The sequence below is a fragment of the Macrotis lagotis genome, chromosome 5 (genome assembly GCF_037893015.1).
Source record: "Macrotis lagotis isolate mMagLag1 chromosome 5, bilby.v1.9.chrom.fasta, whole genome shotgun sequence".
In the NCBI taxonomy this organism is placed as follows: Eukaryota; Metazoa; Chordata; class Mammalia; order Peramelemorphia; family Peramelidae; genus Macrotis; species Macrotis lagotis.
The window spans coordinates 5,684,563-5,697,864 of NC_133662.1; the positions used below are offsets into that span (position 1 = coordinate 5,684,563).

Genomic DNA, 13,302 nt, shown 5'->3' on the forward strand with positions numbered 1-13,302 from the left:
CTTCTATGCTATAAGAAATAATGAGTTGACTGATTTTAGAAAAACATGGAAAGACATGAAGTGACAAAGAGTGAAATGAGCAAAACAAGTAAATGTTGTATACAATAAGAGCAATATAGTTCAAAGAATAATTTTGAATGACTAAGTTATTTTGAGTATATTAATATTCAAATCAACCAGAAAGTACCTATGAGGGAAGATGCTATCCACCTCCAGAGAAAGAACTGATAAATAGAAAGTATGGGTGTGTGTGTGTTTGTGTGTGTGTGTATCTCATTCTCTAATGGTGCAATGTTGGGAGAGAAGGAGGGAAAGTGCCCAGCATATAATAAAAAAAGCAAGGGAGCACAGAAAAGCAGGACAGCTTTGAAAACAATGTATAGTAATGATTCATAATTTCATATTGAATCCTCTTTTTGTGCTGTGCTGCAAACATGGAAATTTTTTATCTTTTTGTATTTAAGTTCAATATGATTAAAAAAATTTTAAATAAATGTCTGCTTAAAGCTAATTCCTTTAATGAATTTTAGAACCCATTCAAGTTGGACTAGTCACTATTTCCCAAATATGTTGAACTTTTTACAATCTCTTCAATGTTGACCCTATATTGTTTTCTCCCCTTTACAGGGAGCATTTGTTCCACATCTCTCCTTCTACAGAAATCTTAACCATCATTCAAGGCCCAGCTCAAATAGCACATTTCTCACAAAGCCTTCCTTGCCAGAAGTGATTTTGTCAGTGTCGGAGTTCACACAACATTGTGTTTATGCTTCTCTTATGACTCTAATCGTTTTCTGCCCAAGGTATTGTGTTTGTGAGCACATTTTATTCCCAACAGTGGATTGTCAGTTTCTTGAAAATGAAGACTATTTATTAGTCACTTATGTGTTCCTCGCAAGGCCTGTGTTGTTCTAGGCCTCTGTCCAACAGACTATTGGTTACCTAAATATGTCCTCTCCTACCCCTTGGGAGCCCCTGCTCTAGCACTTCCCATTTCTGGAAATCTATTTCAGGACAGAAACTTCCATTTCTTAGGTGACTGATCCCCTTTCCTCTCTATAAACTACCCAAGCTTCTCTGAGGCCAGAGTATGAGTTGAGCAAGTTGTCTTGGGACAGGAAATCAGGACCACTGAGCTCTCCTTTACCCCCCCATTGTTTGGAGACCACTCTACTGGTTGTACCCTTTCCCAATTGTTCTCTGGAGCTCATGATCAGTCATTTCAGTCATGTCTGACCCTTCTTGACCCAATTTGAGATTTTCTTAGCGAAGATGCTGGAGATGTTTGCCATTTCCTTCTCCAGCTCATTTTATAGATGAGGAAACTGAAGCAGACAAAGTTAAGTGATTTACCCAGGGTCACACAGATAGTAAGTGTCCAAGGACCAATTTGAACTCAGGAAGAGGAGTCTTCTTGACTCCAGGTCTAGCACTTTGTGTCCACCACCTCATTATCTCACTTAAAAAACACAGAGATGGGGAGGCTAGGTGGTGCAGTGGATAAAGCACCGGCCCTGGAGTCAGGAGTACCTGGGTTCAAATCCAGTCTCAGACACTTAATAATTACCTAGCTGTGTGGCCTTGGGCAAGCCACTTAACCCCATTGCCTTGCAAAAATCTAAAAAAAAAATAGAGATGATAAATTTAGGGATGGATAGGACCTTGGAAGTTGTTATCAAATTCAACCCTCTCATTTTATAGATGAAAAGAAATGTTTGTGGCAGGATTTGAACCTAGGACTTTCTGACTCCAAGTTCAGCATCTGATCACATCATATATTCTCTAGGAACAAAAGAAGAGAGGTCTGATTGGTTTTCATGCTCCCAAAGTTAGAGGGATTATTTTCAATACAGGAATAGGTGCACAGGTTTAGTGATCAATGGGTATGTGTCCACCCACTTATTTCTGGGTCAGAAATAGTGAGAGATACAGGGAAATATAAGCCCCTACCTTTGAGGAGTTCAGAGTCTAAGGGGAAAAGGGGTTGGAGTATGAGATAACAGACAACTGAATCAAAAAAAAAAAACAGCATATAACTGAGGCTGAATTGCTTTATACAGTCCAATATATTTAACGAAAAAAGAGAGCGATCAGGGAAGTCTTCAATGGAAGAGGTGGAGTTTGAACTGACTCTTGGAAGACACCAATATAATTGAAGTAGTTGAGGATTCCAAGAAGAAGATAGAGTTTAGAAGCTAAGGGGTACAGTGGATGAAGGGCTGTGTCTGGAGTCAGTTCAAATCTAACTTCATTAGTTTGATGTGCCTCAGAGCAAGTCACTTAACACTTGTCTGCCTCAGTTTCCTCATCTGTAAAATGAAATTAGTTGTAATCACTATCTCTTGAATTTGTTCTAAGAATCAAATGAGTTAATCTTTCTATAAAGCACTTTGGAAACCATAAAGTGCTATACAAATGCCAGCATTCATCATCATCATCATCATCATCATCATCATCATGATGAAAAGTGTGTGTAGATAGATGACCTCTCAGTGTTGGAGAGTACAACTAGATAAGGCTGGAGAGGAAGCACAGTGCAAAGCAGAGGAATAAGGACAAAAAGTTATCCACAATGGGTAATTAGCAGGGGAGAGAGAAATGATGAAGGTGTGATTGTACTAGAGTGTGTTAATTATTTACACTGGCTTGTTGAAATTTAACTCATCAATCTGACTCTTTTTCTTGACTGTTAAGTAGGTTTCAGATGCTGGTTTACTCCTTTAGCCTAGATTATTGGGTTACTTGGGTCTCCGGTTCTACTTTAAATCAGCTCTTAGTGGTGCCATCCATAAAAATCTTCCCAAATTCCCCTGAACTAGGCTCTTGCTGTTCTTTGAAACTTTTTCTTTTTTCCCCCCTCTGGGGGTTCTTTTATTTTTTCCTTTCTGAACATACAACATGGAAGTGTTATTTTCTTGATCTTTCTATTAAGAGTAAAGTGAATGATTTCTTCTTCCCTTCCCACACCATCAGCAATTATGGTAGCTTTGAATGCGTGTGCTGACGAGGTTAAGTTGAACCTGGGCCTTAAATTCCCAGTTGGCTTTTCGTCTTTTTATTTCTTTTCCTAAGTGATAATTCTGAAACTGAAATTTCCAGCCTTAGAGGCAAACTTTTGAGTTAGAGAATTGTAAACTCCTAGTTCCCACAGTTGGTACCTTCTTAATTTGCTACAATGCTTTTTTTATATATACACATGTGCGTGTGTGTGTGTGTGTGTGTGTGTGTGCATAAAAAAAAATTGAAACTTTTTCTAATGATCATTCCTATAAGCCTCTATCAGCTCATTGCATTATTTAAGCATTTTATTGACTTTTTCCATTTTTACATCACAGTCTGTTATGGATATGCTACCACTTCTCTTGGAGCAAAAGAAAACAAGCAGACCCAATGACCTTGTCTGGCAGTATATACACAATTATGTAGCCAGGGTCCCTTACCTCTCTACCAAAGGGAGTAAAACGGTTCCTCATATTTTTTCAGGGGGCAAGATTGGTCATTACAATTACTAAGCATCTAGCTTCCTTTTTGAATTCTTTTTATTTACATTTCAAACAGCTCACTCTGCAGTATGATATCACTTATTTTTAAAGTTTCAATTTTTCTTCCTTATTCATGACCACTCCCCTTCTCAATAAGTTTATGCTTCTGGGAACTCTTCTGGAAGGATTGTCACCTCACCCACTTGTCAAATAGAACTCTCTTAATTCAAATACAAGCATATCTGAAGCCCAGTTTCTATTGTAATTACTCCTTCCCCAGCTGGGCAGGGTTGCCATCATATCCAATACATTTGGGAGAAGATCCTTTCTGCCACAGAAGACACAGGGCAAAAAGCACATTTTTTTGGAGAGAGGGGAAGGGAAAGTAATAACAGTAAAACCAGAAAGACAATCACAGGAAAAAGAACTGAAACCCCAAAATTCCAGAATACTTGCCTAGAAAGAGAACTAAGGAAAAGAAAGGCATCTGGGGATCAGTGGATAGAGTACTGGGTCTGGAATCAGGGAGATCTGATTTCAAATCCAGCCTCAAACATTTACTAGTTGTGTGACCCTGAGGCAAGTCACTTTAACTTTTAATCCACTGGAGAAGGAAATGGCAAACCACTACAATATCTATACCAAGAAAACTCCTTGGACAGTAGGGTACATCGGTTCATAAAGAGTCAGACACAACTGAATCAACTGAACTACAGCATGGTAAAGAAGGGGGGCAAGATTGGGAAAAGAATGGAAGAAGAGGGTAAAAAGATACAAAACTGGAGGACGAAACAAGGCTAGCAGAGTGAGTTTCAGAGAGGGCTGCAAGTCTAAAGGGAAATGTTTGGGAAGGGTAAATGAGATTTAGGTACCAGGAAGAGGACTGGAAGGCAAAGCTATGGGTAGAAAAAAAGTAAAGTTCAAGCAAAGAGTGAAAGGTGCAAAGGAGAGCCAGGATAGGGTGGGGAGGGTAGAGCTGCAGTGATGGGAAAAGGAGGGCTGTGCCAGGAGGCAGAGCTAGAGGACACTATAGATGACTGAAGTGGAAAGAGGTAAGCAAGGCATTGATGGAGAGACTGGGACAGGGAGCATGGGGAAGGATGCAAATAGTGAAGAAAGTGTGCTACTGGGGAAATCAACAAACAGTTGAAAAGTAGATTTTTTTTTCCCCTGTAAAGCCTAGATCTCCCCACCTCTCCCAGGCTGGAGAACAGGGATGCTCTTAAGTCCCAAATCTCTACTTATTAGTTTAAGAGCTTTGACCTGCTCCATTTCCTATCTGGACTGTCTCCTTAGGCAACCTGATAGGCTCCCTGCTCCTGGAGCTTCATCATTTTGATGCTGAACTTAATAGAGATACTTAATTAGCTTAGCCAACTATAGCTCAGAATTCCTAGCTCCAGAAATCCACTTGCCTCAGACTCTAAAGTAGCAGGGATTCTACACTTGTGCCAAAGTACACCATCTTGAAGAACCTCTCTTTAGAGCTCTTACCCCTTTCAAAACCTCTTCCAGATGGTCTCGGAACTTCATGAACAAGTTGATTTTCCAACTGGTGTTGCAGTTGACAGAGTTGACCTGGTGAAAAAAAGTGAATCCTATGAGGTTTCAAGTGACTAAGAGGATAAGAACTATGAGAGCCATGAAGAGGCATCTGCCAAAGAGTTGAGAGAGGGACAACTGCAAGCACCTCCTCCACCTCTAAATCCTAGACTGGGCCTGAATACCACATTCCATAAGACACCTTCACTGCTATCTCTCCTATCCACTAAGAGAGACCCAAATAAGGAATAAATCAAAGTATGGTAGAAATTGTGCAGGTTACCTTCACCAATCCAAATCACATAGTAGTGTATCCTCAAAAGAGTAAAGAACAGGACAAAACAAAGGTGACAGGCAGCCCTCCCGATCCCTCTGCATCTCACCTCTTTGCAGCCGGCATTGTCACTGAGTTCATAGTTGCTGGCGTGCAAGGGCTGTCCAGCATTGACAGGGTTCAATATCACTTTGTCTCCCACAACCACCTGGGTGGGAGAACAGGGGAGAATAGAAGTAGCAAGGAGAAAAGGCTGAACTTCCTCCCTTTTAAGCCATGTGGTTTTCCATAGCACCAGAAATCTATCCTTTTCCTTCCAGACCTTCCAGCCTTCTCCGTAGGCCTTGGTTTCCTTCTGTGACAGACTAGAGGAGAGATGTTCACCCCAGTCCACCCCCCAAAAGAACCCAAAGCAAAGATGTGGGAGAAATGCCAGATACAGTTGCCACAGTCACTAATGGGGCCTTTTGACCTGTCATTTGAGGAAATGCCAACCTTCCTGATCTGCCTCAGTTCCCAGCTTGAGACTCACATTGTCCCCATTGCTCCGAAGCTTCCAGAAAGGCTGGATAAAAAGCCAGGAGCCCTCATTGCCAGTAGCATCCAGAGTCACCCTCATGGCATTCTTCTCCAGTAAAGCTGGTAGCCTCTTGTTCACAGTCAAATATTTGTTACTTTTCATGTGAAGGAGCTGGCAGGAAAGAAAGGGAGATAGGAATAGGAGATTGTCATAAGCAACTCCAAGGACTGAGACCCTGGGCCAGGTATACAACAAAGAGAGCTAAGCCAACAGCAACCTCTGGGCCCATATATGCATATGTCATGAATATGAAAACATACATAGAGACTCACAAATATAATCTCTTATACACACAGTTACTCAAATTTATTCATGCACAGGCTCACAATCATAAATTCACATATTTACATCACACCTGTCAGTCACAGACAGAATCACAGTTATAAATGCAGTTGCCAAAAAAAAATACACATTCACAATCACAATATCCAGTTAATACACAGGATCGTAATCACCAAAAAATAGACATTCACAAAAAATTTCAGTTAAGTCACTTTTCAGTCATGGCTGACTTTGTGACCCCATTTGAGGTTTTCTAGGCAAAGTTACTGGAGAGATTTGCTATTCCTTCTCCAATCGCTTATCATTTTAATAGATAAGTAAACTGAGGCAAACATGACTTGTCCAGGGTCAGATGGCTAAAAAATATCTAAAGCCAAATTTGAATCCACAAGGATCAGTCATCCTGACACCAGACCTGGCATTCTATCTAGCTGCCTCCCAAAATACATTCACAACCACACCCATGGTCACACACAGATTCACAACCATGAAAAAATATATACATGTACAATCAATCACTTACAAACCACAGATGGAATCAATAAACAAAAAAATACATACCCACATATACCTATTAATCACATACAGAATCAGGGCTCATAAGATATACTCTGAAAGTTCCTGTCTTTTCAACCAGTCCCTCACGATATTATTACACTAATTTGAGGAACTTAGACTGCTGCTGCAAATGGTGAAAATAAATTAATGCCTAATCTTATAATTAACTTGTCAAGAAAATGTTCAGTTCCTTTATTCTTCTGCTGATGCATTCAAGGTTATATGGCCCTAAATTTCAAGGTATATTTGTTTCCTCACTACATTCCATGACAATTGTGAAGTCTTACATGAAGTACATGAAGTTTAAAAAACACAAATTACAAGCTTTAGTCACTATGTCATGCATTTGTGACTTAGTCACAAAACCACACAAATACATTCAAACCTATAGCCACACAAAAATCACACTTTAATCTCATAAAGTCACAACTATACATTTATAAAATAACACCCAAGTCTTACAGTCATAGCAATCACATTGTCTTCCTAAAGAGTTATGAATTCACTCATTCAGAATCATACCCTGGTCTCAGTCACATTCAGAGTTACAATACCCATACCAAGATGCACACAAATCACAATACAGAGTCAAATCAACCTGGTCACACACCCACATACATCCTTATGTCCCAGGGGTCAGTTTACCATACATAGCCTTAGATCACCTTCCCCTGTCCATTCTCTATATTTCCTCTTGTTATCGTCCTTCCTTCCAGTTTTCCTCCAGATGAAAGAGGGGAGGAAGAGAAGGAAAGAAAGGAGAAATGATAAGTTCATATCTTTTTCATAGGGCACCAAATTCCAAGCAAGTATGTATGAAGGGAGACATGAAGGATAGATGGAGATGGAGGTTGGGGATGAAGGAAGAAGGGCACTGAAGCATTGATGGTGAAAAATAGAGAATATGAGTCTCTACCTGTATGACGCTGCCATACTTCACCACATCCCCATGAACTTTCTTGTTTTCTGTCTCGTTCTGCTTCTGTTCCATTTGGGCAGCATGCTACAAAAAAGATACAAATTGAGAAGAAGTCAATGGTAAGACAAGGATTAGAAATGGGTCCCTCCCTAGAGCCTGGCCCCTGTGACAAAATATATTCCATCTTTCCTAAATAAGTTATCATGGAAAATGAAAGATAAACTTTAGGCCAGAAACTCATTATTCCTTATTCCAGGAACAGTCAGCCTCTTCTAGTATAGACTGACAGTGTAAAGAACTGAGGAAACTGAAGAAAGCAGAGAAGTGGCATAAGTTCTCTACAAAGAAATAGATCCTAGGATGTGAATTTTGGGGAGTGACCCATTTATCAGACTGGGTATTAAGCTACTTAAGGTTATAGAAAGTGTTTTATATTTCCTCAGTTTTCCTTTGGTGGCTGGTGAGGATGGGAGTGAGAATTTGGTTTAACGAGTTACTTGTTTATTTTTGTCAGATACATGATTTTATTATTATAGAGAACTCCCAGTGAGAAAGCTCCCTCCCTCTACCAGGACAGATCATGCTGCTCTGCAACTTCTAGTCTTAGAGAATTCTCTTTAGCACTGAGAGGTTAAATAACCTATTCAGGGTTACACAGTCAGTATAAGTGAAAGGTGGAACATAGAATCATCTTCCTGACTGAGGTAGGCTCTCAATCAATTAAGTCACACTATATCTCAGGGTGAATTAAAATAAGATAAGGTTAGAGAGAAAGGATGAGCAATGATAATGAAAGACTTTGAAAGTAATAGGAGTAAAGTACCCCAAATTCACTACCCCATTTGAGGCATCCTGATTGACTGAGGATGAGCCTTGAATTGGAAGAATGGGCCAATAGTAGCATTCCACAAAGCCCAGGTGAATAAATTACAAAACTATCCAAGGCATATTCCAAACACATGTCATTTTCTTCGAGGGCCATGATGAGAGTAAAGATCACAACAATATCCATCTCCCAGGCAAAGAAGGTAGAAAGCTGAGATCTTATCTAGTCAGGAATCAAATAGACTTCTTTTCCACTCACTTTTCTATTTCTCTTTCTAACCACTGGATCAGTGATTTCATTAAACTAGGAAATTCAAATACCAATGCTCCTGTTCTGTAATTTATAGTCTTCGACAGTAGCTTGGGAAGCAATGAGAAAGTAAGTGATCTGCCCATGGTCTCACAGTCAATATGTATTAGAATCAAGATATGAATCCGGGTCTTACTGACTTTGAGGCTAGTTCCCTCTCTAACCACTGTCATACTGCCTCCCTACTTATCTATGTCTAGAATATTAAATATTCTCTTTTAATTTCTGAATTAACACCTAGAAAACAATAATCTTGTGGTCTTGAGTATGGGTAGAAGAGAAATAAATAAGTGAGTATTAAATCCAAGATATCAGCGATGATGACACAAGTAGTTGAGAAGGAGGGACATGGATAATTACCTACAGGAGCAGCAGATTTCTGACCTCAGGAGCCAGGAGGACCAGAATCCCCCCATTTCAGGCTGAAGATTCAAGAGTTAAAGACAAAAACAGGAAAGTCCTTAGCCTGAAGAAGGCAAATTGCCTTGAGCCAGTTCTGAGAGGAGATGAAGCTAATTACAGATGAGAGAAACCTAAGGATCTGAATAGAATCCAACATTTATTATGATGTATCCATTCTTAAAATCCTCCAAGGGAAGGTTTCCCAGATGGATTGAGTGTCTCTCACACCCCTTGTTGAAGCAGAGGATCTCCTGCCAGTATAAACTCTATAGGAATACTCTTCAACCTGGGCCAGGTTATGCATCACCCCTTTCTTTACTCCCACATATACCATTGCACTACACATCCTTTCCAGTGCTACCTCTTGTTGCTTCTGACAAAGGCTTTTTCTCCTTGGTGGGCCCCAGAGTACCCAATGGACTCAAAGAAAAGTGACACAGTAGTAGCAAGGGTACTGATTAGATTTATATCCTAGCTCTGTCTGCCTCTGCCATCTCAGTTTTGAAACTTACTCCCTATATGAACTTAAGCAATTTACTGTTTTCTAGAACTTCAGATTCCTCACCAGCTCCTATGACCCCACTTCTGATACCAACTAGCTATGTGGCCCCCTGAGCTTCAATCTCCTTTACCTCAATCCCAATGAAGATAAAAACACTCATACTACCCATCCATGGGACAATTTCAAGTTAGATACTTTTTAAGCCAAAAAGCAAAGGCTCTATAAATATGAACTATGATTATTTATACCACAAAGGAAAGTTCAAACCTAGTGGTGATTCTCCTATGGTTTTCCTTTTTCACAAGAAGAATGTCTCCCCTAGGCGTTCCCTCACACCTCTTAGTCAGGAATTCCTTTCTACTAATTTCAGTTCTTCCTGCCCCCACCCCATCCTCCCACTGACCTTCTAAAGCACAGCAGACTTTCTCTCTTAGAAAGGAGAGGTGGAGGGCAGACAGGCAGGCAGGGAGGGAGAGGCCAGAGATGTCCCAGCTCCCTAAAATCTGGGGGTGGGAGTTAGTGCCACCCTCGAGGGTATTCCCAGATGCCCTTATCCCTGAGAGTATCTGAAATGAGTCAGTGACTCCCAAACTCAAAACCAGTCCAGCTGGGACAGGCACTCCGTAGGTGGCCAAGTCCAGATTGGAAATCCAGAGCTGAGACCTAGGATATTGTAGAGAAAACATGATTTGGAGTCAGGCAGCCTAGATGTTAGGCCTAGTTCTGCTACTTAGTATCACCTTCCTCATCTATAAAGTAAGGAAGGGAAGTAGCTCAGTCAATCAATCAACTAGCATTTAAACACCTACAAAGTTCCAGGCTCTATATTAAACATTAAGATCAGATCATAGAAGCAATCAAAGACTTGGAAGGCCCTTAGTTGTCATTATATCCAACTCCCTTATTTTACAGATAAGAAAACTGAGTAAGTAACAAGTTATAAGATCCAGGATGTGAAATCTAAATATTCTGTTTCCAAACCTAGTCTGCAACATTGCTGATCCCCTAAGGACCCTTCCAGATATAAATCTATAATCTCTTCATTGATCTCCAAGATTCCTTCTTGCAACTGTAGAACCATAGAACATGTACTCAGACTACAAAACTGAATGGGAATGGAAGCCACCATGTGGTCCAAATGCTTTATTTTACAAAAAGAGAAAATGAGACTCAGAGAATAGAAGTAATTTGCCCAAAGCTATACAGTGAGTCAGTGGTAGAGTTGAGATGGGAAGTGAAATTTGGTGATTGTCCAGCCAAGGCTCCTTTTGTTACCCTTGTTACACAAGTCTCTGAGTCTTTGAGTTTAAGTCTATGAAAGGTGAATAGTTAATAAGCCTGGTCTCTGAGCTCACCAAGGATTGTTTTAGGCTGAGAACATGTACTACAGGATCTCTGTCCTCCAAGCTCAAAGTGTCACTAAGTTTAGTGAGATGAAAACCCAGAGACCATAACCTCCTTGTCTAAGGTTCAGTGACTAGAGAACAGATCTCCACTGCAACATGTGAGAAAGAGGGCATGATTGAAAATCAATGAAATCGGGATTTAAGATTTGGAAGGGCTGTAGATTTCAAATTTACATTGGATATTCCAAAGGTGAAAGAAACTGTTCCATTTTCCAGTCCTATATAATTTCAATCCATAGGGGAGGGAGCTAGAAGAAGAATCGATGGGCCAGAGAGGAGTCACCAAAGCTTGGGGATATGGAGGTCAAAGTCTACCGATCCCCTTACTTGTCTTCACTCTCACTGCTCTCACTCTCTCTGTCTTGACTCTCTAAATCTGTCCCCTCTCCATTTTCATTTCCCATTGTTACTGTTGCCAACAATACTGCTTCCCTCCTCTATCTCTTTAATGCCATAAGAATATCTAGGACCATAGTGTTAGCATGGGCGTAGCTGCCTGGAGAAAAGAATTTGTTATTTAAAAAACAAGAAAAACTTTTTGGTGGTCTTTTCCCTCCTTCTTCTGCTCATTGTCCTCCTTTCAGGTTCATCCCTCAATAACCTCAGTATGGTTTTGCTTAGTTGGGTACCTTGCCAAGTTTTCTTTAAACTGATTGCCCTTCTTTTTTATGCTTCTCTGTTTTATGATATTGCTCACATTCTTCCATCAGCTTTCTCTGTAAGATTTTTACAAATGAGGGGCGGCTAGGTGGCACAGTGGATAGAGCACTGGCCTTGGAGTCAGGAGTACCTGAGTTCAAATCCGACCTCAGACACTTAATAATTACCTAGCCATATGGCCTTGGGCAAGCCACTTAACCCCATTGCCTTGCAAAAACTTAAAAAAAAAAAAAAGATTTTTACAAATGAGTCGACATGTTAAACTAGTGTTGCCTTTGGCTGCCATAAATCTCTGCTTGGCATGTAAGTCAAATAAGTATCTTCTGACTAAAGTGCTTCTTAAATTATTTTGGTCTCTTCATTGACATCAATTAAACCTCTCAGAGGATCAGTGCCAAAACCTTTTTTCCTATCCATATTCCATTTTTTTAAAAGATCAATACCTTGTTTAAATAAGTCAGGTTGGAGTCATTTTAATTGTATATCATGTTTTTTTCCCTTATTTTTATTACTTCTCCTAATTGGATATTTATTTTGTATATTTGTATTTATGTGTATTTATTTGACTAAAAAGTCAATGGTGTCACTAAACATAGATAATTCAGACATGGATCCCACATCAGTAATGAGTACTTTCTTCTCTGTTAATACATAATTGATTTTATTTTTTGTCCAGTTCAGAATCTAAATGATTCTTTTTTCAAAGAAAAATTTGTGAGGTTTCTGTGTAGACTATAGTCTTTGTCCTCTCTCATTCTTTATTCCTGGACCATTTTCCCAACATTATTTTTACCCTCTTCACTTTCCTCACCTATTTCACCTTTGAATTAAAATCACTGAGTATCAAAGTATATACTGGTTTAATTTGGAAGACTTGAGTGAGTTATTTATCTTTTATGTTAAATGTGGGTACATAGGTGGCAATTATTTCCAGTGATCTTTATGGAAGCACAAATCAGGGGCATTGAAGTACAAGATGATCAAATATTCCATGAAATGATGTATTTAGTTGCCTCTGACTTCATGATAAAACCATTCTCTTATTGACTTCTTCAAGGAGAATCTAAAATAATCACAATTTACCAGCACCTTCCAGAATATCGATTGATACAATTCAATTCTTTGTACTTAGTGACTAGATCTCACATTTAGCCAGGCTGATGTTTGTAGTTATAATAAAAGCTTTTTGGTTTCGTAAGTTGCCATAGATGAAGAACCTTCAAGTGTTTAACCTACTGGTAATGAGACTCTCTATACTTAACTGGGCTGATCCCATGAAAACAGACTTGGTTTTGTTGCCAGGACCCTATTCAAAACCTTTCCTACATAGTAGAACCTGCCAGCATTTGAGCTCAGCTGGCAAAGCCCTCAAGAATCCAGAGTCACCTCCATGGTCATGATGAGGCATCAGAGAATGAGTATTTGTGAGCACATGTGTAAACCTATGTCAGATCATGGACTATCAAAATTGGAAGGCACACTAGAAACCAGAGTCCAACATTCATTACTTATCTAAGGAAACTAAGAGCCAGAGAGGGGAAGCAACTCACAAAAGAATAC

General features: G+C 39.7%; 1 protein-coding gene across 1 annotated transcript in view; it reads right to left on the bottom strand.

Moving 5' to 3' along the window:
- Positions 1-13,302, bottom strand: part of ITPR3 (inositol 1,4,5-trisphosphate receptor type 3) — a 119,578-nt gene that overhangs the window by 70,204 nt on the left and 36,072 nt on the right. The window contains exons 4-7 of the mRNA XM_074236536.1: positions 7,635-7,721; positions 5,831-5,989; positions 5,408-5,506; positions 4,977-5,060 (exon numbers count right to left, since the gene is read on the bottom strand). Coding sequence (XP_074092637.1) covers positions 4,977-5,060; positions 5,408-5,506; positions 5,831-5,989; positions 7,635-7,721 — 429 coding nt within the window. The remainder of the gene's footprint in view (positions 1-4,976; positions 5,061-5,407; positions 5,507-5,830; positions 5,990-7,634; positions 7,722-13,302) is intronic.